Here is a 23,992-nt window from a genome sequence, read left to right on the forward strand (position 1 = left end):
TACAACTGTTCTGCCTGCGACTATGGAACCCTGTGCACTCCTTCACCAGGTTTTCCTTTTCATCCTTCTCTGTTTCAGAAGTGTGTAAAGTCCTGAAAGAAATTGATAAAAAAAAAAAAAATCCCCTGGCACTGATGAACTAAACCCCTGCCTTCTACACCTAGCTGCTGACATCATTGGTCCCCCCATATATATATATATATGCAGGCCTCAGCCACTACCCTGAGAGCACTTGATTCAGTGTATCATGCAGCCCTCAGGTTCATTACAAATCAGAAACGTCTAACACATCATTGTGATCTCTACAGCGCTGTTGACTGGTCGTCATTGACCTTGCGTAGGCTTAAACACTGGTATACACTGATTTATAAGGCCATATTGGGTAAAATGCCATTTTATCTCTGTTCTTTTTTTAGTTAGGTCAGTAAATAAGTATCAATTACGGTCCCATTCTGATTTGCTTCTAACAGTACCAAAAATGAGAACAGGTCATGGTAGAAATAGTTTTAGTTACTTAGCACCGTGGTCCTGGAATTCTCTTTTGAACATTTTAAAATGTGATGATCTAGTTTCGTTGGCGGAGTTCAAACACTTGATCGACGTATATATTATAGAAGAGTGTAATTGTTTTTAGGCCAGCTGTTTTTAGTCAAGATGTTTGTGTTTTTAAATGTAATATGTTTTTGTTGTACTGTATGTGTGTTTATAGTTGTGTTTAATGTTGTGTTAGTGTATGTAATTTGGTTTGTCTGAAACTTTGTTCCCCTTGCTGCTATTGGACCAGGTCTCTCTTGGAAAAGAGATATTTATCTCAATGAGAATAAACCTGTATAAATAAAGGTAAAATATATATATATTTAAAACCATGACCTGTTCACCGGACATGCTACCTTGTCCCGCACCTGCTGTCTCTAACTCTGAATGATCGGCTATGAAAAGCCAACTGACATTTACTCCTGAGGTGCTGACCTGTTGCACCCTCGACAACCACTGTGATTATTCTTATCTGACCCTGCTGGTCATCTATGAACGTTTGAACATATTGGCCATGTTCTGTTATAATCTCCACCTGGCACAGCCAGAAGAGGACTGGCCACCCCTTAGAGCCTGGTTCCTCACTAGGTTTCTTCCTAGGTTCTTGCCTTTCTAGGGAGTTTTTCCTAGCCATTGTGCTTCTACATCTGCATTGCTTGCTGTTTGGGGTTTTAGGCTGGGTTTCTGTACAGCACTTTGTGACATCGGCTGATGTAAAAAGGGCTTTATAAATACATTTGATTGATTGGTAGCAACAAAACATGACAACAACATGGTAGCAGCAAGCTCTAAACCCTCAGAAGTAGTAATCACACCTGTGGGGAGAGGAGCATTATTATTTCAAACCACAATACCTTTGTTTTGGAGGTGTTAGAACAAGGTTAAGGGCAGAGAAAGCTTGTTGGATGCTAGGAAAGCTTTGTTGTAGAGCATTTAACACAAAATCCGGGGAGGGGCCAGCAGAGTATAAGACTGTATTATCTGCAAATAAATGGATGAGAGAGCTTCCTACTGCCTGAGCTATGTTGTTGAAGTAAATTGAGAAGAGCGTGGGGCCTAGGATCGAGCCTTGGGGTACTCTGTTGGTGACAGGCAGTGGCTGAGACAGCAGATGTTCTGACTTTATACACTGGACTCTGGGGCGGCAGGTAGCCTAGTGGTTAGAGCATTGGACTAGTAACCGAAAGGTTGCAAGATCGAATCCCCGAGCTGACAAGGTCAAAATCTGTCATTCTGCCCCTGAACAAGGCAGTTAACCAACTGTTCCTAGGCTGTCATTGAAAATAAGAATTTGCTCTTAACTGACTTGCCTATCTAAATAAAAACAAATAAAACTCTTGAGAGAGGTAGTTAGGAAACCAGGTCAAGGACCTCTGAGACACCAATACTCCAATAGCCAGCCCACAAGAATGGAATGGTCTACCGTATCAAAATCTTTGGCCAAGTCAATAAAAATAGCAGCACAACATTGCTTAGAATGGTGACATTATTGAGGACCTTTAAGGTTGCAGCGACACATCCATGACCTCAGTATTAACCAGATTGCATACCAGAGAGAATACTATAGACATCAAGAAAGCCAGTCAGTTGATTATTGACAAGTTTTTCCAACACTTTTCATAAACCGGGCAAAATAACACTTAGGATCAGCTTGATCTCCCCCTTTAAATAAAGGATGAACTGTGGCTGCCTTCCAAGCAATGGGAACCTCCTCAGAGAGGTTCCCACAGGTTAAAAAGGTCAGCGATAGGCTTGGCGATGATAGGGGCAGCAACCTTGAAGGGTCTAAACCATGTGATCCAGATGTTTTTTTGGGGTCAAGTTTAAGGCGCTCCTTTAGCACCTCTGACTCAGTGACTGCCTGCAGGGAGAAACTTTGTAGCGGGGCAGGGGAAAAATAGGGAGGAGCGTCGGGTCTAGTCGAATTAGAAGGGGTGGGAGATTAGGAAATGTTGGATGGGCAAGGAGGCATGGCTGAGTCAAATAGGAATCCTGACTTAATGAAGTGGTGATTAAAGAGCTCAGCCATGTGCTTCTTGTCAGTAACAACAACATCATCAACATTAAGGGACATGGGCAGCTGTGAGTTCTGTTTGCATTCATGGAATGGAGGTTGTGTTCAAGTGTGAAGAATCAGTTCTTGATAAATCTAAACCTCTGTTCCACCTCAACGTCCATACCATAGACCAGGGGCAGGCAATCCTGTTCCTGGAGTGACGCAGGTACTGCAGGATGTTGTTCCAACTAGGCACCACGCCTGACCAACTGAGCTAATTGATCAGTTCAGTGATTGCCTATATTCAACACACCTGGTCTTCCAGGTGGGTTAAATCAAAAACATGAAGTGCCTGAGGCACTCCAAGACCAGGGTTGCCTACCCTTGCCATAGACTGTGTAGGTCCGTACATACTTCTGTGAACAAATACAGCCCCATCACCTGACGTATGGTATGCAAAAGCAGATCAACACACATTAGTTCATTATAAGCTTTTACACTATAAACACTCAGGCTAGACAACAGCCTATCAAACATTTTTGTGCAAAATATCTTGAGAAATCTGTAAGCAAAATGTTGCTGAAAACATTTTGTAATGCTAAATGAAAGTCTCATGTTGGCAGGCTATTCAATGCCTGCCCTTCTTGGACCGATGACCTCTTTCTTGGTAGAGACATGCGAGGTCATCTGTACATCATTCAGCAAACTAATACAGCCCATCACTTGATGTATTGTATGCTAAATCAGAGGAAAGCAGCCTCCATGACGGATATCATAAGTTGAATGCACCAATTTGTAAGTCGCTCTGGATAAGAGCGTCTGCTAAATGACGTAAATGTAAAATGTAAAAATTAATCCATTAGGAGCTTTTTAAGTTCTGTACACTCAAAAAAAAAAGTTTTCCAAAAGTTTTTTTGGGCTGTCCCCATAGGAAAACCTGTTTTGGTTACAGATAGAACCCTTTTGGGTTCCAGGTAGAACCCTCTGTGAAAAGAGTTTTACCTGGAACTTAAAAGGGTTCTCCAAAAGGTTGTCCTATGGGGACAGCCGAATAACCCTTTTAGATTCTAGATAGCAGATTGTTGATGTATGTATAATGCATTTGATACAATGGTTGTGATACAACTACTAGTTTTGCCAAAACATGTAACACAGTATTGGGTGGTATCTAACTAAATGTGTTTTTATTTTTCTGCACAAAGGTCTCAAAAGAAGGAATTCACCGGTTAACCTGACTCAAGATGTGATATTATTACCAGTCTGGGTGGAGGAGGCCACCACCATCAACTCTAAAATATCTCTTCAAAGTTTGCCTCTACTCCAGTAATAGGGATAATTCTTTAATTATGCATGTATGGGTGGTTTCCTGTACACAGATTAAGCCTAGTCAAGGAATAAAAAAACATTTTCAGTGGAGACTCTCTATTGGGCATGTTTATTAGTCTAGGACTGTGCCCGGGAAACCGTCCCGTAGTGTATTGGTGAATGGATGATGATTGTGTAATGGTAATGTACATGAAGATGTCTTAGTCTCTAGACTCAAACAAAAGTAAACAATCTTCAATCAAACTTGCCTCCATCTTGATCTATGCAATAATCCCCTCACTTACAGGTATCTAAATAGGAGATTTACTTTTACTGCAGAATGTTAACAAGAAAACACGTTGGGAGATGTTGTAGTTTTCTTCTCCCCCAAGTATCTCCAGGCAAGTCATGTCAGGATCTGTGAATACCTAGACAGTGACTTCAGCTAACAGAACAGATGTTGAAACTTGGTGTCACACGCTTGCATGTTGTTCTTTTAATAGCCCCTAATCCTGTGGTTTCCTGTGTGTGTGTGTGTGTGTGTGTGTGTGTGGGTGGGTGGGTGGGGGCATGCCATCTTTCACTACTCACAAGGCAAGAGACAGCCATGTGTCTGTGTCATGCCTCCTATCACTTTGTTCTGATAAAACACAGACATGAGCCTGTCATGCTGGTGTGAGTATAACGGGGGTGCAGGAGAGCACGGATTAAGACATAACAAAGTTGGGTCATACAGCCATTTGACTGCTCAAATATCTATTTTTATTGCTGACAATGTTGACAACTTTTCAAATCCTTCTATTTGTGTGTAATCTCTGTAACAATGATTTATAAGGCATGTACTGCAGAGGAAACAAGGGGACGGTCCGAGGTGGTATGTGTGTTAGCACTTTTGACTGTAAAAACAGGCACCAATAATATCCTCTAGGTATTTTGAGGTTCACAAAACTAGCCAGAGTAAAGTAAGATCCCATATACTTAATAGGTTATATCACAAAATAATGAGTAGTTGCAGTGAAAGCTCACTTAGATTTAAATCACTGTAACCTGGGCCTATAAGTCAAAAATATAATGTATACCAACACAATATTAGGCTAGCCTTTTTTTCTCCATTTTTGATAGGCGTACATCTCAGTAGCACACACACATACACCAAATCTGGTTAGGAGTGCGCCCACCTCCCCAGTCTTTATATCCAAAGCTCCACCCCAAAATAAGTTTGCCATGAACTCCCTCTATGAGTCTTACACTACTAGTATGAGAGGGAGATGCAGAGTGAAACGGAATCCTATTCCATTCACAATTAATTCATTTATATGTTGGAATATGCATTACCAAAATATCAGGCAGGCGTTTCACACCTCATAGCAGGTTCATTATTGTCTTGCGATTCGACGCACAAAAGCGATGGGCACTGGACGGCGAATTTCAGCAATTTCACTCAACTCAATCCTGCGAAATCCAGTTTATTGCGCCCGGTTCGTTGTAATTACAGTTGTTTTTATCCAGCTGTGCGCAACGTTTAACTTAGAAACAGAAAACCGGATCGTCTACTCTGGACCTAAGGGATCTTTTTTCGGTTATTCCGTGGATTTTTTCTACAATAATGAATCTAGGTGAGTGCGCATTAATCTTACCACTCAGTGGTGTTTTAGGAAAATGTCACCACAACATACACAATTCCTTTCACTTCAAAAGTGATTTAAATGATTCCGTACTATTTGATATTCTTGTCATTCAATGTAGTCTAATTTCACCCATGGTCTACACGGCATTGTATCATGTTATTGCCCTATATGCTAGCACTGCAGCCTAGCCTACTAATTCGATTTGAATAACGGTTAATAGGGAACCCGCAATGGACAAGCGCAGGTTGATGCTTATTGTCATGAATCTTGCCCTGGAGGCAGAACTGAGCCATTCCTGCTAGATAGGCCAGCTGCAAAGTAGAAATGTTCTATGTCGAAAAAAAATAATGAAAGCAAAAATTGGATTTTTGGTCTTAATTTAAGGTTAGGGTTAGGCATCAGGGTTAGCGGTGTGGTTAAGGTTACTGTTATGGTTAGGTTTAAAATCAGATTTTATGACTTTGTGGCTGTGCCAGCTAGTGACGACTCTGCAGAGCTGCCTCCAGAGCAAGATTCATGGCAATAAATGCCAACCCGCTTACTCTCATGGGGTGATATCTTCTTCAATGGACGCTCCACTCGAAAAAAGGATCGTTTTTATTAGTCCACTCCAAAATGTTTTACATGTCAGCAGTCAAGTTTTCAAGATATCGGACTTTCAAGAAGCAAATTGTCATCGGCCACATCATCATGTTAATAAGTAGGCTATTTTCCATTTGATTATTTTGCGGTATATTCCAGACAGACATATTCAGCATTTTTGCGGATTTGGATCAAATAAAGTGAAAATGTAAATCATTGGATGAATAGGGATTCCATGGACTTTGAATAGCCCCCCGCCCCTTTCTAGAATTGTATTATATACAAAAATAGAAATGCAACAATTTCAAAGATTTTACTGAGTTACAGTTGATATAAGGAAATCAGTCAATTGAAATAAATAAATTAGCCCCTAATCTATGGATTTCACATGACTGGGAATACAGATATGCACCTATTGGTCACAGATTCCTTAAAAAAAAGGTAGGAGCGTGGATCAGAAAACCAGTCAGTATCTGGTGTAACCACTATTTGCCTCATGCAGTGCAACACATCTCCTTTGAATAGAGTTGATCAGGCTGTTGATTGTCGCCAGTGGAATGTTGTCCCACTCTTCTTCAATGGCTGTGTGAAGTTGCTGGATATGGGCGGGAACTGGAACATGCTGTTATGCACATTGATCCAGAGCATTCCAAACATGCTCAATGGGTGACATGTCTGGTGAGTATACAGGCCATGGAAAGAACTGGGCCATTTTCAGTTTCGAGGAATTGTGTACAGATCCTTGCGACATGGATCTGTGCATGGATCCGTGCATTATCACGCTGAAACATGAGTTGATGGCAGCAGATGAATGGCAAGACAATGGGCCTCAGGATCCCGTCACAGTATCTCGATGCATTGAAATTGCCATAGATAAAAAGCAATTGTGTTCGTTGTCCGTAGCTTATGCCTGCCCATACCATAACCACACCGCCACCATGGGGCACTCTGTTTACAACCTTGACATCAGCAAACCACTCGCCATACACGTGGTCTGCGGTTATGAGGATGGTTGGATGTACTGCCAAATTCTCTAAAATGACATTGGAGGCAGCTTATGGTAGAGAAATTAACATTCAATTCTCTGGCAACAGCTCTGGTGGACATTCCTGCAGTCAGCATGCCAATTGAACGATCCTTCAAAAATCTTTGGCATTGTGGTGTGTGACAACACTGCACATTTTAGTGGCCTTTTCTTGACCCCAGCACAAGGTGCACCTATGTAATGATCATGCTGTTGAATCAGCTTCTTGATATGCCACACCTGTTGCCCAAATTTTGAGAGAAATAAGCTTTTTGTGCATATGGAAAATGTTTGGGATCCTTTTCTGAGCTCATGAGATATGGGACCAACACTTTACACTATTCACTTTTCTCAAATTTACGGATTCATGGGTCCTATTAGCCTACAGTAGAAGGGAAAGTCTCATGCAGGCCTAGTTTACAATGGGATAACTCTAGAGATGTAAGTTTGACATAATCGTTAGGCCTATAATGTCAGGGGTTAGGTCACAATACTCATTTTGCTAATAGATAACAAGGACGATCCATTTACTCAAATCTGAGGGTCACCATTGACATCGGGTCTGAGCTGATCGATGTTTAAACACATTTTTAGAGGCTAAGCCTATATCAACTCCCCTATCACAGCTTTCCTTCTACTGTTCTCAGAGGCAGAGTCGGATTGATGCCATTGACTTAATGTCCCTGTTTTTTGACACCAGCAGCGAGGAAATTGTTTGTCTTACTCCGTTGGGGGGAGGGACAGATGTGGGTTGTGGAGTCATTACCAAGATGTTGATTCAGTCCAATTGTATGAGTCAGCTCTTTTTTCCTGGTGCTTTATTTATCTTGTCAGGACAGGACATCGGTAGCCTTTGTGCTGAATTAAACTAAATCATTGAATAGCTATCTATTTTTATTGTTTTGATTTCACAAACTTGATCATATGACTGTTGATTGCTCCTGCCTTGTTTTAGGTCATATTAGTCAAGTTGGAGTAGGTGGAAAACAGTTGTCACAGGGAGACAAATAGAGTGACATGCCTTTTTTTCTCACTTGCCCGAAAAGGCTCCCCTCAATTTCATGCATGCCGCAAGTTAGATTGTGTAGTCCCATATAGGCGGTTGCCAAAGTTGTTTATGTGTCTCAGCGACATCCACAGTGTGAGTCAATGACCCTAATTAACACAGAACCCCAGTGTTTTGGTAAAGAGGGTGTCTGGCAATAATATGTGATCAGCAGCAGCTTTAGAATGGTTCTGTTGAATAAGCTGCGATGTTAATGCAGTGTTTCCCCTACGTTAAAGTGTGGTGTTCGTTCTCGTCATTTATTCCATTTCCACAGATTGTTGCCATTTGACCCTTAATAGCCCAGTACTCCACTGAAATGTGTTCCGTGTTTAGCTTCCTTGGTGGAATAATATCTGATTCATTAAATGTAGGACATGTAGCCTGCACTGCGTCTTTTGGATTGGGGAGAGATGTTTGAGCCCACTGGAAGTACACCAGACCAGAATGTCCCACTAATATATATCTCTCCCCAATCCAAAAGACGCAGTGCAGGCTATATGTCCTACATTTAATGAATCAGATATTATTCCACCAAGGAGGCTAAACACGAAACACATTTCAGTGGAGTATTGGGCTATTAATGGTCACATATATATATATATATATATATATATATATATATATATATATATATATATATATATATATATCCCCTACCCAAAACCCCTTCCTCCCTCTATCAGTCCAGTAGAGCTGATGAAGCTAAGAACTAGCCTTAGCTATGATCTGTTTACTGAGACAGGACAGAGCTATTGGGGAACGTTATGACAGACTGGTGGTGATGATGAGGATGATAAGGTACCTGTAAAATGAGAAAGATCCTTTCAGGGCCTGTATTCATAAAGCATCTCATAGTATGTGTGCTGATCTAGGATCAGTTTAGCCTTATATCATAGATCATAGTTAATTAATTAATTCCATACATCAGCTGATGTCACAAAGTGCTGTACAGAAACCCAGCCTAAAACCCCAAACAGCAAGCAATGCAGATGTAGAAGCACAGTGGCTAGGAAAAACTCCCTGGAAAGACAAGAACCTAGGAAGAAACATAGAGAGGAACCAGGCTCTGAGGGGTGGCCAGTACTCTTCTGGCTGTGCCGGGTGGAGATTATAACAGTACATGGCCAAGATGTTCAACCGTTCATAGATGACCAGCAGGGTCAGATAATAATAATCACAGTGGTTGTAGAGGGTGCAACAGGTCAGCACCTCAGGAGTAAATGTCAGTTGGCTTTTCATAGCCGATCCCTCAGAGTTATAGACTGCAGGTGCGGTAGAGAGAGAGTCCAAAACACCAGGTCCGGGACGAGGTTGCACATCCGGTGAACAGGTCAGGGTTCCATTGCCGCAGGCAGAACAGTTGAAACTGGGGACAGCAAGGAGTCATCAGGCCAGGTAGTCCTGGGGCATGGTCCTAGGGCTTAGGTCCTCTGAGAGAAGGAGAAAGAGAAAGAGAGAAAAAGAGAGAGAATTAGAGGGAGCATACTTAAATTCACGCAGGACACCGGATAACACAGGATAAATACTCCAAATATAACAGACTGACCCTAGCCCCCGACACAAACATGTTTTGGTTCTAGTCAAGATTCTAGCAGCCGTGTTTAGCACTAACTGAAGTTTATTTTGTGCTTTATCCGGGTAGCCCGGAAAGTAGAACATTGCAGTAGTCTAATCTAGAAGTGACAAAAGCATGGATACATTTTTCTGCATCATTTTTGGACAGAAAGTTTCTGATTTTTGCAATGTTACGAAAATGGAAAAAAGCTGTCCTTGAAATATTCTTGATATGTTCGTCAAAAGAGAGATTAGGGTCCAGAGTAACGCCGAGATCCTTCACAGTTTTATTTGAGATGACTGTACAACCAACAGAAGATCTCTTTGTTTCTTGTTACCTAGAACTAGCATCTCTGTTTTGTCCGTGTTTAAAATATAAAAAATTGACGCGATCCACTTCCTTATGTCTGAAACACAGGCTTCCAGGGAAGGTCATTTTGGGGCTTCACCATGTTTCATTGAAATGTACAGCTGTGTGTCATCCGCATAGCAGTGAAATTTAACATTAAGTTTTCGAATGACATCCCCAAGAGGTAAAATATATAGTGAAAAAAATAGTGGTCCTAAAACGGAACCTTGAGGAACACCGAAATTTACAGTTGATATGTCAGAGGACAAACCATCCACAGAAACAAACTGATAAGATCTAAACCAGGCCAGAACTTGTCCGTGTAGACCAATTTGGGTTTCCAATCTCTCCAAAAGAATGTGGTGATCGATGGTATCAAAAGCAGCACTAAGGTCTAGGAGCACGAGGACAGATGCAGAGCCTTGGTCTGACGCCATTAAAAGGTAATTTACCACTTTCACGAGTGCAGTCGCAATGCTGTGATGGGGTCTAAAACCAGACTGAAGCGTTTCGTATACATTGTTTGTCTTCAGGAAGGCAGTGAGTTGCTGCGCAACAGCTTTTTCAAAATGTTTTGAGAGGAATGGGAGATTCGATATAGGCCGATTAGTTTTTTGTATTGGGGACATGATCCTAGATTAGCTGTCCTAAAATGAAATACTTTGTGAATGCAGCCCTGAACTGCCTTTTGAGTGAGACAAGATCACTGACCTATATGGTAAAGGATCCATGAAGGGAGGGAGTATATGTGGCCAAATCATTGCTCAAATCAGTTTAAAACAACAACCGAAGATGAATTGATCAAAAGTACTCATTGCTTCGTGTACTCCCACTATTTTTGGCCGACCGTGCACTAATACTGTGTTTTGTCTTCTGTTTTTATTCTACAGTTTCAGTATTCTGATTGGTGCTCCCAAAGCTAACACCAGCCAAACGAACATCATCGAAGGTGGATCTGTGTACTTGTGTCCCTGGAGCCAGGACCAATCGGATTGCAGTGTTGTCATTTTTGACAATGAAGGTAAGGTACCTGGCTGAATAACCTGGTGGAATGAGTTGGTGTGAATGTGTGGAAAAGCAGCTCATCAATGTTTCTTCCTTGTGTAAAGTATGATGAGTTTCCCCATTCCCCATTTTGAAATCCAAGATGGCGTAGCAGTCAGGCGTCTTTTGTCTTCGTCTTATTGTGTCCCGTGTATCTTTTTATATCTTCGCATATATTGCTTTTTAAATGTATTTTAAAATATTTTTCTTAACCCCAACTTCAACATACTCTCCTGCAACTCGCCTCACCCAATGTGGTATGGATCTGCTATTTTCTTTACTTCAGAACCGGAAACCCCAACAGAAAGCTAGCCAGCTAACTAGCTACTAGCTAGTAGTCAGCTAGCCACTGCTAGCGGTCATCAGCTAACCTTCAGCCCAGACAACTCCTGCCAGTCTGCACAACTCGATTCAACCCAGAGCGTATAGGACTTCTTATTCTCCATATCCCCGGATTCCTACTGCAAGCTCTGAACCTCTTCACTTGGATCATCGCAGCTAGCTAGCTGCTATCCGATTGGCTTCTCCTGGCTAACGTCTCTGTCCCGAAGCAAGCACCAATTAGGCTGGAGCTAGCCTATGCTAGGCCCATCTCCCGGCTAGCTGAAGAGGTCCATCAGCCACTCCTTGGGCTACAACACCTATTTTGCCAATTGGCCTGGACACCTTTTATTGCGGATACAGAGCCCCACCGATCCATCACGACTGGACTACCGACGTAATCCGCCCAAGGGGTTTTTTCAACTGGCTCCCCTGTCACGATGTCCCCTGAATGCCCATCTGCTAGCCTGCTAGCCGCGGCCCACTAGCTGTCTAGAACACTCCGGAGTGCTAGCTGAAGTAGTCCATCAGCCAATTTTTTGGGGGGCTACTATACCTATTTTGCCAATTGGCCTGGACCCTTTTACTACACCGAGCCCTGCTGATCCATCACGACTGATCTGCCGACGTAACCACACGAAAGGGGCTACAACTGACTTCTTCCATCGAACGTTCCTCTAAGGCCCTCCTGCTAGCCTGCTAGCCCCGGCCTGCTAGCTGTCTGAATCGCTGTGTCTCCAGCTCACCCAGCTACTCACTGAACCCAATGATCACTCGGCTACGCATGCCTCTCCCTAATGTCAATATGCCTTGTCCATTGCTGTTTTGGTTAGTAATTATTGCCTTATTTCACTGTAGAGCCTCTAGCCCTGCTCAATACGCCTTAGCTAACCCTTTAGTTCCACCTCCCACACATGCGGTGACCTCATCTGGTTTAAATTATGTTTCTAGAGACAATATTTCTCTCATCGTCACTCAATGCATAGGTTTACCTCCACTGTATTCACATCCTACCATATCTTTGTCTGTACATTATGCCTTGAATCTATTGTACCGTGCACAGAAACCTGTTCCTTTTACTCTCTGTTCCGAATGTACTAGACGACCAGTTCTTATAGCCTTTAGCTGTACCCTTATCCTACTCCTCCTCTGTTCCTCTGGTAATATAGAGGTTAATCCAGGCCCTGCAGTGCCTAGCTCCACTCAATTTCCCCAGGCTCTTCGTTTCATGCGCTTTGCTTCGTTTCACGTTTCAAAGCCTTCGTTTCATGCGTGTTAACATAAGAAGCCTCCTCCCTAAGTTTGTTTTATTCACTGCTTTAGCACACTCTGCCATCCCGGATGTCCTAGCCGTGTCTGAATCCCGGCTTAGGAAGACCACCAAAAACCCTGAAATTTCCATCCCTAACTATAACACTTTCCGACAAGTTAGAACTACCAAAGGGGGTGGAGTTACACGGGACACCAAAAACCCTGAAATTTCCATCCCTAACTATAACACTTTCCGACAAGATAGATTTGAGCATCTACTTTTAAAAATCCACCTTTCCAGAAACAGTCTCTCATCGTTGCCGCTTGCTATAGACCACCTTCTGCCCCCAGCTGTGCCCTGGACACCATATGTGAATTGATTGCCCCCCATCTATCTTCAGAGCTCGTGCTGTTAGGTGACCTAAACTGGGACATGCTTAACACCCTGGCCATCCTACAATCTAAGCTTGATGCCCTCAATCTCACACAAATTATCAATGAAACTACCAGGTACAACCCCAAATCCGTAAACACGGGCACCCTCATAGATATCATCCTAACCAACCTGCCCTCCAAATACACATCTGCTGTCTTCAACCAGGATCTCAGCGATCACTGCCTCATTGCCTGCGTCTGTAATGGGTCTGTGGTCAAACGACCACCCCTCATCACTGTCAAACGCTCCCTAAATCACTTCAGCGAGCAGGACTTTCTAATCGACCAGGTCCGGGTATCCTGGAAGGATATTGACCTCATTCCGAGAGTAGAGGATGCCTGGTTATTCTTTAAAAGTGCTTTCCTCACCATCTAAATAAGCATGCCCCATTCAAAAAATGTAGAACCAGGAACAGATATAGCCCTTGGTTCACTCCAGACCTGACTGCCCTTGACCAGCACAAAAATATCCTGTGGCATAATGCATTAGCATCGAATAGCCCCCGCGATATGCAACTTTTCAGGGAAGTTAGGAACCAATATACACAGGCAGTTAGGAAAGCAAAGGCTAGCTTTTTAAAACAGAAATTTGCATCCTGTAGCACAAACTCCGAAAAGTTCTGGGACACTATAAAGTCCATGGAGAATAAGAGCACCTCCTCCCAGCTGCCCACTGCACTGAGGCTAGGAAACACTGTCACCACCGATAAATCCATGATAATCGAGAATTTCAATAAGCATTTTGCTACGGCTGGCCATGCTTTCCACCTGGCTACCCCTACCCCGATCAACAGCCCTGCACCCCCCACAGCAACTTGCCCAAGCCTCCCCCATTTCTCTTTCACCCAAATCCAGATAGCTGATGTTCTGAAAGAGCTGCAAAATCTGGATCCCTACAAATCAGCCAGGCTAGACAATCTGGACCCTCTCTTTCTAAAATTATCCGCCAAAATTGTTGCAACCCCTATTACTAGCCTGTTTAACCTCTCTTTTGTATCGTCTGAGATCCCCAAAGATTGGAAAGCTGCTGCGTTCATCCAAACATTTTAGACCCAAACTGCTACAGATCTATATCTATCCTACCCTGCCTTTCTAAGGTCCTTGAAAGCCAAGTTAACAAACAGATCACCGACCATTTCAAATCCCACCGTACCTTCTCCGCTATGCAATCTGGTTTCCGAGCTGGTCATGGGTGCACCTCAGCCACGCTCAAGGTCCTAAACGATATCATCACCGCCATCGATAAGAGACAATACTGTGCAGCTGTATTCATCGACCTGGCCAAGGCTTTCGACTCTGTCAATCACCACATTCTATCGGCAGACTCAACAGCCTTGGTTTCTCAAATCACTGCGTCGCCTGGTTCACCAACTACTTCTCAGACAGAGTTCAGTGTGTCAAATCAGAGGGCCTGTTGTCCGGACCTCTGGCAGTCTCTATGGGGGTGCCACAGGGTTCAATTCTCGGGCCAACTTTTTTCTCTGTATACATCAATGATGTTGCTCTTGCTGCTGGTGATTCTCTGATCCACCTATACACAGATGACACCATTTTGTATACTTCTGGCCCTTCTTTGGACACTGTGTTAACTAACCTCCAGACGGGCTTCAATGCCATACAACTCTCCTTCCGTGGCCAATGATCTTCAACCGATCACTGCCCACACCTGCCCGCCCGTCCAGCATCACTACTCTGGACGGTTCTGACTTAGAATATGTGGACAACTACAAATACCTAGGTGTCTGGCTAGACTGTAAACTCTCCTTCCAGACTCACATTAAGCATCTCCAATCCAAAATTAAATCTAGAATCGGCTTCCTATTTCGCAACAAAGTAACCCTCACTCATGCTGCCAAACATACCCTTGTAAAACTGACTATCCTACCGGTCCTTGACTTTGGCGATGTCATTTACAAAATAGCCTCCAACACTCTACTCAGCAAATTGGATGCAGTCTACCACAGTGCCATCCATTTTGTCACCAAAGCCCCATATACTACCCACCACTGCGACCTGTATGCTCTTGTAGGCTGGCCCTCGCTTCATATTCGTCGCCAAACTACTGGCTCCAGGTCATCTATAAGTCTTTGCTAGGTAAAGCCCCGCCTTATATCAGCTCACTGGTCACCATAGCAGCACCCACCCGTAGCACGTGCTCCAGCAGGTATATCTAACTGGTCACCCCCAAAGCCAATTCCTCATTTGGCCGCCTTTCCTTCCAGTTCTCTGCTGCCAATGACTGGAACGAACTGCAAAAATCACTGAAGCTGGAGACTCATGTCTCCCTCACTAACTTTAAGCACCAGCTGTCAGAGCAGCTCACAGATCACTGCCTCTGTACATAGCCCATCTGTAAATAGCCCATCCAACTACCTCATCCCCCATACTGTTATTTATTTTGCTCCGTTGCACCCCAATATCTCTACTTCCACACTCATCTTCTGCACATCTATCACTCCAGTGTTTAATTGCTAAATTGTAATTATTTCGCCACTATGACCTATTTATTGCCTTACCTCCCTTATCCTACCTCATTTGCACACACTGTATATAGACTTTTTCTATTGTATTATTGACTGCATGTTTGTTTAATCCATGTGTAACTCTATGTTGTTGTTTGTATCGCACTGCTTTGCTTTATCTTGGCCAGGTCGCAGTTGTAAATGAGAACTTGTTCTTAACTAGCCTACCTGGTTAAATAAAGGTGAAAAAAAACAAAATTGCAATGTTAACGCAATGTTAACATGTTTCATACGTAGATTTTACAAAGACAGTGTATACCGTATTTCAAAGTATTCCCCCCAGTTAATGTTGGATTGTTTAACCATAAAAATGCCTCTTCATACATAAAACTATAAGGCTATTAGCGAGCTCACTGGCTAGGATGACCTTAAGTTATGGGGATAAACCTCTCCCTCAAGGCTTAGGGGTTCTTTACCAACAGTGCTCCATTTTTATTTAAACCATTCTTTGAGGTTTGCACTGTGTTTTGTAGTGGCCAAGTCCTCTCTTGTATTTCCCCTTTCTAAAGCCTATAGAGCCTTGGTTGATTTCCTGGCTGGCTGGCTTGAAGCCCAGTGTTGTAACTGTAATTAGGCCAATGTCATTATGGGGACAAGGACCCCTGAGGACCCCTGGCGCTGCGTGCCAGTGAAGCGGTCACAAACTCCATCAGATAAAGCAGGAAGTGGCCCACCATTTGAGGATCAGAGGGTGTGTGTTATCATATAGGTCACAAACATATTGTACGTTACATGGACACATACTGTGACGGCCCTGAATTAGTCTGAACCGTCTGCGCTTCTCCTTCCAACACAGCGCTTCCCATTTAATTCCCAACTAAATAGCCAGTGTCAGCTGCACAAAAGGGGGTTGTGATGGTGGTGCCAATGAGGATGTGTTCAACCCTCAGTTTCGAACACTTCTTTACTCCGTTTGTTTTGTTGTATTTAAAATTGTGCTTTGTAGCCTTGTCTCAAGTTTAACCAGGATCGGATCCACTCATTTCTTCCTTTGGACTACACATCTCAGTTGGTCTGTTTCTTCATGGCCTTTCTAGGATTGGATTGTCTGACTGACCGACTAACTACAACTTTTTTGCATACGGTATTTCATTTGTTTGAGTGTGATTTATACCGTGTTGATTTGTGGTCAGTTATAGTTGAAGACTACTGAGATTTGATACTCTTTCTGGTTGTGTGGTAAAAGAGTTAGATATTTTGATTGTATGATTGAGACTGGGTTTACGCTACACTTTTATGAACAGACAAACATTGTGTGACTAAGGTCACTGGAGTTCACTGTACTCCTTTACCTGGCTGGACTCTTTTAGGCCCAAGGTACGGGACCTTTCTCGAGGAACCAGAGCTCATTGTTTGTTATATTATTATGTGTATGATCATTTATGTTGGTAATAAAACCCACGCAAAATAACAGTTTTGAAGTTATTTCCAATGTTTTAAGGGTTTATGAAAAGTGTATGTCCATACTGACTTTTACGTGAGTCCTTTGTATTGGTGTAGACTTGACGGACCAGACAGGACTCATTCCCTCACAAACAAAAAGGAGAAATCAATATTTTCTCTGGTAGGCACGACCTACCTGGCAATCCTACAAACAATAACCCCAAGTCAAAACCGTTACAATACACACACTGGATACACACACACACACACACACACACACACACACACACACACACACACACACACACACACATCCTGTACACCTGTGGAAGCTGGTGGGAGGAGCTATAGGAGGACGGCTTCATTGTAATGTCTGGAATGGAATTAATGGAACAGTATCAAACACGTCAAACATATGTTTGACTCCGTTCCATACTGTACTCAGGTACAGACACAAATGCACATAAACAGGATATACACACATACACACAATACCCCATAATGTCAAAGTGGAATTATGTTTTTTGAAATTGTTACAAATTAGTAAAAAATGAAAGCTGAAATGTCTTGAGTCGATAAGTATTCAACCCCTTTGTTATGGCAAGCCTAAATAAGTTCATGAGTAAACATTTGCTTAACAAGTCACATAATACGTTTCATGGACTCTCTGTGTAATAATGGTGTTTATCATTATTTATGAATGACTGCCTCATCTCTGTACCCCACACATACAATTATCTGTAAGGTCTCTCAGTCAAGCAGTGAATTTCAAACACAAATTCAACTACATATACCAAAGAGGTATTCCAATGCCTCGCAATGAAGAGCGTCTATTGGTAGATGGGTCAAAATACAAAAAGCTGACATTGAATATCCCTTTGAGCATGGTGAAGTTATTTATTACACTTTGGATGGTGTATCAATACACCCAGTCACAACAAAGAAATAGGTGTCCTTCCTAACTCAGTTGCCGGAGAGGAAGGAAACCGCTGAGGGATTTCACCATGAGGCCAATGGTTACTTTAAAACTGTTACAGAGTTTAATGGCTGTGATAGGAAAAACTGAGGATGAATCAACAACATTGTAGTTACTCCACAATACTAACCTAATTGACAGAGTGAAAAGAAGGAAGCCTGTACAGAATATTCCAAAACATGCATTCTGTTTGCAACAAGGCACAAAAGTAATACTGCAAAAAATGTGGAAAGGAAATAAACATTTTGTCCTGAATACAAAGTGTTATGCTTGGGGCAAATCCAATACAACACATTACTGAGTATCACTCTCCATATTTCCTATCGTAGTGGTGGCTGCATCACGTTATGGGTATGCTTGTAATCATTAAGGACTAGATTAAAAAAATTACGGAATGGATCTAAGCACAGGCAAAATCCTAGAGGAAAACCTGTTTCAGTTTGCTTTCCACCAGACACAGGGAGATGAATTCACCTTTCTGCAGGACAAAAACTGAAAGCACAAGGCCAAATCTACACTGGAGTTGCTTACCAAGAAGACAGTGACTGTTCCTGAGTGGCCGAGTTACAGTGGCTTGAGTGGCTTGAAAATCTATGGCAAGAGCTGAAAACAGTCATCTAGCAATGATCAAGAACTAATTTGACAGAGCTTGAAGAATTTTGAAAAGAATAATGGGCAAATGTTGCACAATCCAGGTGTGGAAAGCTCTTAGAGATTTACCCAGAAAGACTCACAGTTGTAATCGCTGCCAAAGGTGATTCTAACATGTATTGACTCAGGAGGTTGAGTACTTATCTAATCAACAAATTAGTGTTTTATTGTTCATGATTTCTCTTACAAATGTTAGACATTTTCTTCCACTTTGACATAACAGGGTATTTTGTGTAGATCGTTGACAAAAGAATGGCAATTAAAGCCATTTTAATTCAATTTTTTAAAAAGTTCAGGTGTGTGAATACTTTCTGAAGGTAATGTATGCTGTACTCAGACATGAATGCACATAACCTGGATACACACCTTCTCTTGCACGTAAACTGTTTATACATACACAAATACAGACACATGCATTGCTTACAAACCTATCTGTGATCACAAACACATACTGTGTACACAGAAATGTGTGCTGTATACATCCACCGGCTTATATGCACACAAATATACACCCTTATAAGTACATTCTCAAAATTGAAGGAACAGCTGATGTGATAAATTAATTCAGGAATTAAGATGATAGCCGTTTTACACAGACATGCAGGAAGACACACACACACACATACACTGCCCTGGGCCCTTCCTTTCACGTGCTTGTGCATCGCAACGTTTCCCATTCAGATCTCTGGGTTCAAAGAGTATAGTGTGTACTACAGACACAGTCCAGACCCCAGCAGCCAGACAGACATAGGGCAGACCCCAGAAGCCAGCCAGCCAGCCAGCCAGCCAGCCAGCCAGCCAGCCAGCCAGCCAGCCAGCCAGCCAGCCAGCCAGCCAGCCAGCCAGACAGACAGACAGACAGACAGACAGACAGACAGACAGACAGACAGACAGACAGACAGACAGACAGACAGACAGACAGACAGACAGACAGACAGACAGACAGACAGACAGACAGACAGACAGACAGACAGACAGGGCAGCGGTACGGGAAGGTTAATGTACCACTCAAGTCTATGTGTCAGACAAATGCATCAAACCCATACTGCCAAGTCTACCGCGTCAAATATTTAAACTTCTTAATCTTAAACTTATTCTTACCTGGGAAGTAGTCTATTAGCCAGGAGTGACTGTCTGAAATAATATTGTATTTTTCACATGCGCCGAATACAACAGGTGTAGACCTTACAGTGAAATGTTTACTTACAAGCCCTTAACCAACAATGCAATTTTAAGAAAAATACCAAGAAAATTAGTAAAAGTAACAAATAATTCAAGAGCAGCAGTAAAATAACAATAGCGAGGATATACAGGGTCAATGTGCAGTGGCACCAGTTAGTTGAGGTAATTGAGGTAATATGTACATGTAGGTAGAGTTATTAAAGTGACTATGCATAGATAATAACAGAGAGTATCAGCAGCGTAAAAAGGGGGGGGGGCAATGCAAATAGTCTGGGTAGCCATTTGATGTTCAGGAGTCTTATGGCTTGGTGGTAAAAGCTATTTAGAAGCCTCTTGGACCTAGACTTGGCACTCCGATACCACTTGCCGTGCAGTAGCAGAGAGAACAGTCTATAACTAGGGTGGCTGGAGTCTTTGACAATTTTTAGGGACTTCCTCTGACACCGCCTGGTATAGAGGTCCTGGATGGCAGAAAGCTTGGCCCCAGTGATGTACTAGGCCATACGCACTACCCTCTGTAGTGCCGTGCGGTCGGAGGCCGAGCAGTTGCCATACCAGAGCATCCTGACGGGTTGCACCACTGCCTATCTCTCAAGATGACTAAAGTTTGACCTAATCTCATAGCCTAGAACCAAGTCTCTCATGTGCTCTCCTAGCCAGCTGCTGGATGTTTTGCCTGTCACAAGAAACTGTTTTACCAGAGCCCCCCCACCCCCTTCATAAAATAGGGATCAGACTATGAAGGACAAATGTTACTACAGTAACAATGCATTCCAAGTGCAGCTGAATGGTTTGATGCTTGCCAAAAGCAAGGTGGATGGATTAAGAGTTGAGACTTAGACAGAGTTCTAAAAACATGTGGAACCGTGTGACATCAAACAGGGATGACATGAGGGATCATGTTGAGACAAAGTTAACTTACAATAGAAATCACAGTTTCTGAAACTTCTCTTGAGTACCACCAGCCATTCCTTTTTTTTGCAGTAGTGCCCCTTTTGTATTTGTTGTGTTTATTGAACAGGATAGAGAGAAACAAGTATAGAAGGAGACAGAGTGCTAGAGCGCAGTGGGATGGATTGGAGCCCATGTTGGCAGCGGTAATACACAGTACATGTCACCAACAGGCAGCGGCTGAGATCAATGGACCACCCCAGCCATTGCATTTATTTGATGTATTTCAGTGCAAGGAGACCTAATTCAAATGATCAACTAAATGTCATTTGTCACATGTTTAGTAAACAATAACAGTGAAATGCTTACTTACGGTTCCTTTTCCAACAATGCAGAGTTAAAGATTAAACATAAATACAGTGAATAAAAAATAACATTTTGAATAAAAATAACATGGCTATATACAGGAAGTAGAAAATAACATGGCTATATACAGGGAGTAGAAAATAACATGGCTATATAAAGGGAGTACCAGTACCTAGTCGATGTGTAGGGGTACGATATTATAACATAGATATATACAGGGAGTACCAGTACCTAGTCGATGTGTAGGGGTACGATATTATAACATAGATATATACAGGGAGTACCAGTACCTAGTCGATGTGCAGGGGTACGATATTATAACATAGATATATACAGGGAGTACCAGTACCTAGTCGATGTGTAGGGGTACGATATTATAACATAGATATATACAGGGAGTACCAGTACCTAGTAGATGTGTAGGGATATGATATTATAACATAGATATATACAGGGAGTACCAGTACCTAGTCGATGTGTAGGGGTACGATATTATAACATAGATATATACAGGGAGTACCAGTACCTAGTCGATGTGCAGGGATACAATATTATAACATAGATATATACAGGGAGTACCAGTACCAAGTCGATGTGTAGGGGTACGATATTATAACATAGATATAAGAGAGAGAATAAAGGAGACGGCATCGGTCAAAATCGTGATTTATGACCCTATGTCCGGCTGGTTCGTACATGCCCAAATAAGGGCATCCGGTCTGGACATCCTGGCGGGAAGGTGTCACGTGGTTAGGGTCATATAGTTTTATCCTGTTCTGTCACGTGTTAGAGTGTGTGTTATATCTATATTTTATCTCTTTGAAGTTGTCATGATGATTGATGTGTAGGGCCCTCATTGAACTGCGGGGGTTGTGTTTGAACATTTCAAAGAGGATGACCCCACACCCCCCTATTTTATTGCTCTTAGGGTTGTTGTCTATGAATTAGGAATGTCCGGGGGGTTATGTGTTGGAGGCAGACGTCTTATAAATACGCCCCAGACACACATGCGGCCCCAGAACACTAAACAAGATTTTTAAAATAAACATGGATTTTGGTAAAGCAGTGATGACCGTAACAACGGAAGCAGGACCTCGGTTGAAACATAGAGAAAAGACCCAGTATAAAGCAACAATATACGACGCGCCAAAAAAGCGGTTTATATGTGTGTGTAGAACCCAAATACCGCCCGCAACTGCACTGAAAGATCAAGTGATGATGTCTAATGGACAGCACTGGGGGTATCAGTTTGATTACCCGGCCCGTAGAGTGAAACTCTATACTGTAGCCGAAGGTGGAGAATATACAGACCAGACTTTAGGAGTGGACTATGGGGTTGAAGACTGGGCGGTTTTTCGCAAGGTTTTGTGTCCCGAACTGAGAGATATCACCAAGGGGTATAGCTTGTTCACAGGCTACGAGACCCGTTGGGAACATACCCCAGACTCCTCAGGAAGAGTATTTCACAGGGTGAAAATACAGAGAAAGAATGGACTTCCATGTGGCTGCGTGGTGTTCTATATCAGCAACGAGGAAACCCGCAACCAAAACATTCGTGATGGTGGCCTGACTGGGGATTTCAGGTTGCGCATGCTTATTCCTTTTAAAAGTTGGGAGCTAATGGAATTGAGTATGTTAGAGTTGTTGGACGTTCTTTTTGTACAGAGCCAACAGTGGCAGAGCATTGTTCGGCTAAGGAAGTGCATAATATATACGAATCCTGAGGATTATGATTCAAAGCAATCCCAAGAAGGCTCATCCTCAGAAGGGTCAGCCCCCGAAGAAAACTAAGTACGCGGCTGCGTTAACCACGCCCTGACCCCACCCAAAGGCCTGGTTCTACAATAAAAGGAGGTCCCTTAAAGCCTCCACTTCTTCATTTCAGCATATACCATGGATATTCCTACAACATACCTGGACTCTGATACGTCATGGGGGCCAGACCCTAAGGACTGTATGCCTCGCAGCCAACCATTCTACTCCCCCCAGCCAAGACCCTCGACACCCCCTACATGTCCACAGCCTGAGGATGTGTTTGATGGGGTGGTCAGTACTATTTTTGTGGACACCATCAAGGCCTCTGTAGCCACACTTTTAAACGTGGTGATTGGAGAGTATATACGTGAAAAATGCATCGGTTGTGAGATCAATCACCCCAGCCAGCGCCGGCATCCGTGTTTATACGAGCCCCCAAAATACTACTTCTTCAACCATTTTGAGGAGCTGGTGAAAAGACTGTGGTCCTGCAGGTTTATACCTGCGCTGGTCAGAGCCCTGGAGTCTATGGGACTTGTGCCATCTATTCCCAGAGTTTACGGGGTAACCGAGGCTTTCCTACATGAACTGAAGGAGGCGATCTACATCCACGAGAAACTCAAAGAAATCCGACAAACCCTGGTGGACGACAACAAATACCGGGAAGCTGTGGTGGAGGACGTGATGACTTTCTGGCTCAACAAAACCCCAGAGACCGAGTGACAATACCTATTTGTTATTTAGATGTAAAGCAATGGGGAACTATATACATACGATGTTAGAGAGAATAAATAAGTTTTTTCTTTTGAGAGAACTTACAAATGTGCTGCATCAAATTATTGAAAATAAAGTGAACCATGTATCATTCTACACAACCCATAATACCTGGGCTAATGTAGAGCGTGTGCTAAAAATGGAGCAAATCATGAATCATGTACGACATACGGGCGAGAGTATGCAATGGACACAACTGGTCTCCCGTCTTGTGGATGATTCAGAAGAACTAGAAACAAACTTGTCTAAGATTTTACTTTATTTGTTTGAAACACCGTTTAATTGTAACATGTATCACATTTGTTGTTTATATACTTATATATCTGATGTGTGTGTTTTAAAAATTCAGCGACAAAAGCCTGTAAATCTAAACCAAATATACAGGGTGTTGCATGCTGGGATCATTGAGAAAACGGGGACA

General features: G+C 42.7%; 1 protein-coding gene across 3 annotated transcripts in view; it reads left to right on the forward strand.

Moving 5' to 3' along the window:
- The first annotated feature begins 5,039 nt into the window (after positions 1 to 5,039).
- LOC115150153 (integrin alpha-5) overlaps positions 5,040 to 23,992 on the forward strand; it is a 69,717-nt gene continuing 50,764 nt past the window's right edge. Inside the window, exons 1-2 of one of the 3 annotated variants that reach the window (XM_029693129.1) lie at positions 5,040 to 5,451; positions 10,911 to 11,041. In XM_029693129.1, coding sequence (XP_029548989.1) covers positions 5,243 to 5,451; positions 10,911 to 11,041 — 340 coding nt within the window. In that variant the 5' untranslated portion in view covers positions 5,040 to 5,242. The remainder of the gene's footprint in view (positions 5,452 to 10,910; positions 11,042 to 23,992) is intronic. The other 2 variants (XM_029693127.1, XM_029693128.1) reach the window with 2 other exon arrangements.

This window comes from Salmo trutta, chromosome 16 (genome assembly GCF_901001165.1).
Source record: "Salmo trutta chromosome 16, fSalTru1.1, whole genome shotgun sequence".
Taxonomy (NCBI): domain Eukaryota; kingdom Metazoa; phylum Chordata; class Actinopteri; order Salmoniformes; family Salmonidae; genus Salmo; species Salmo trutta.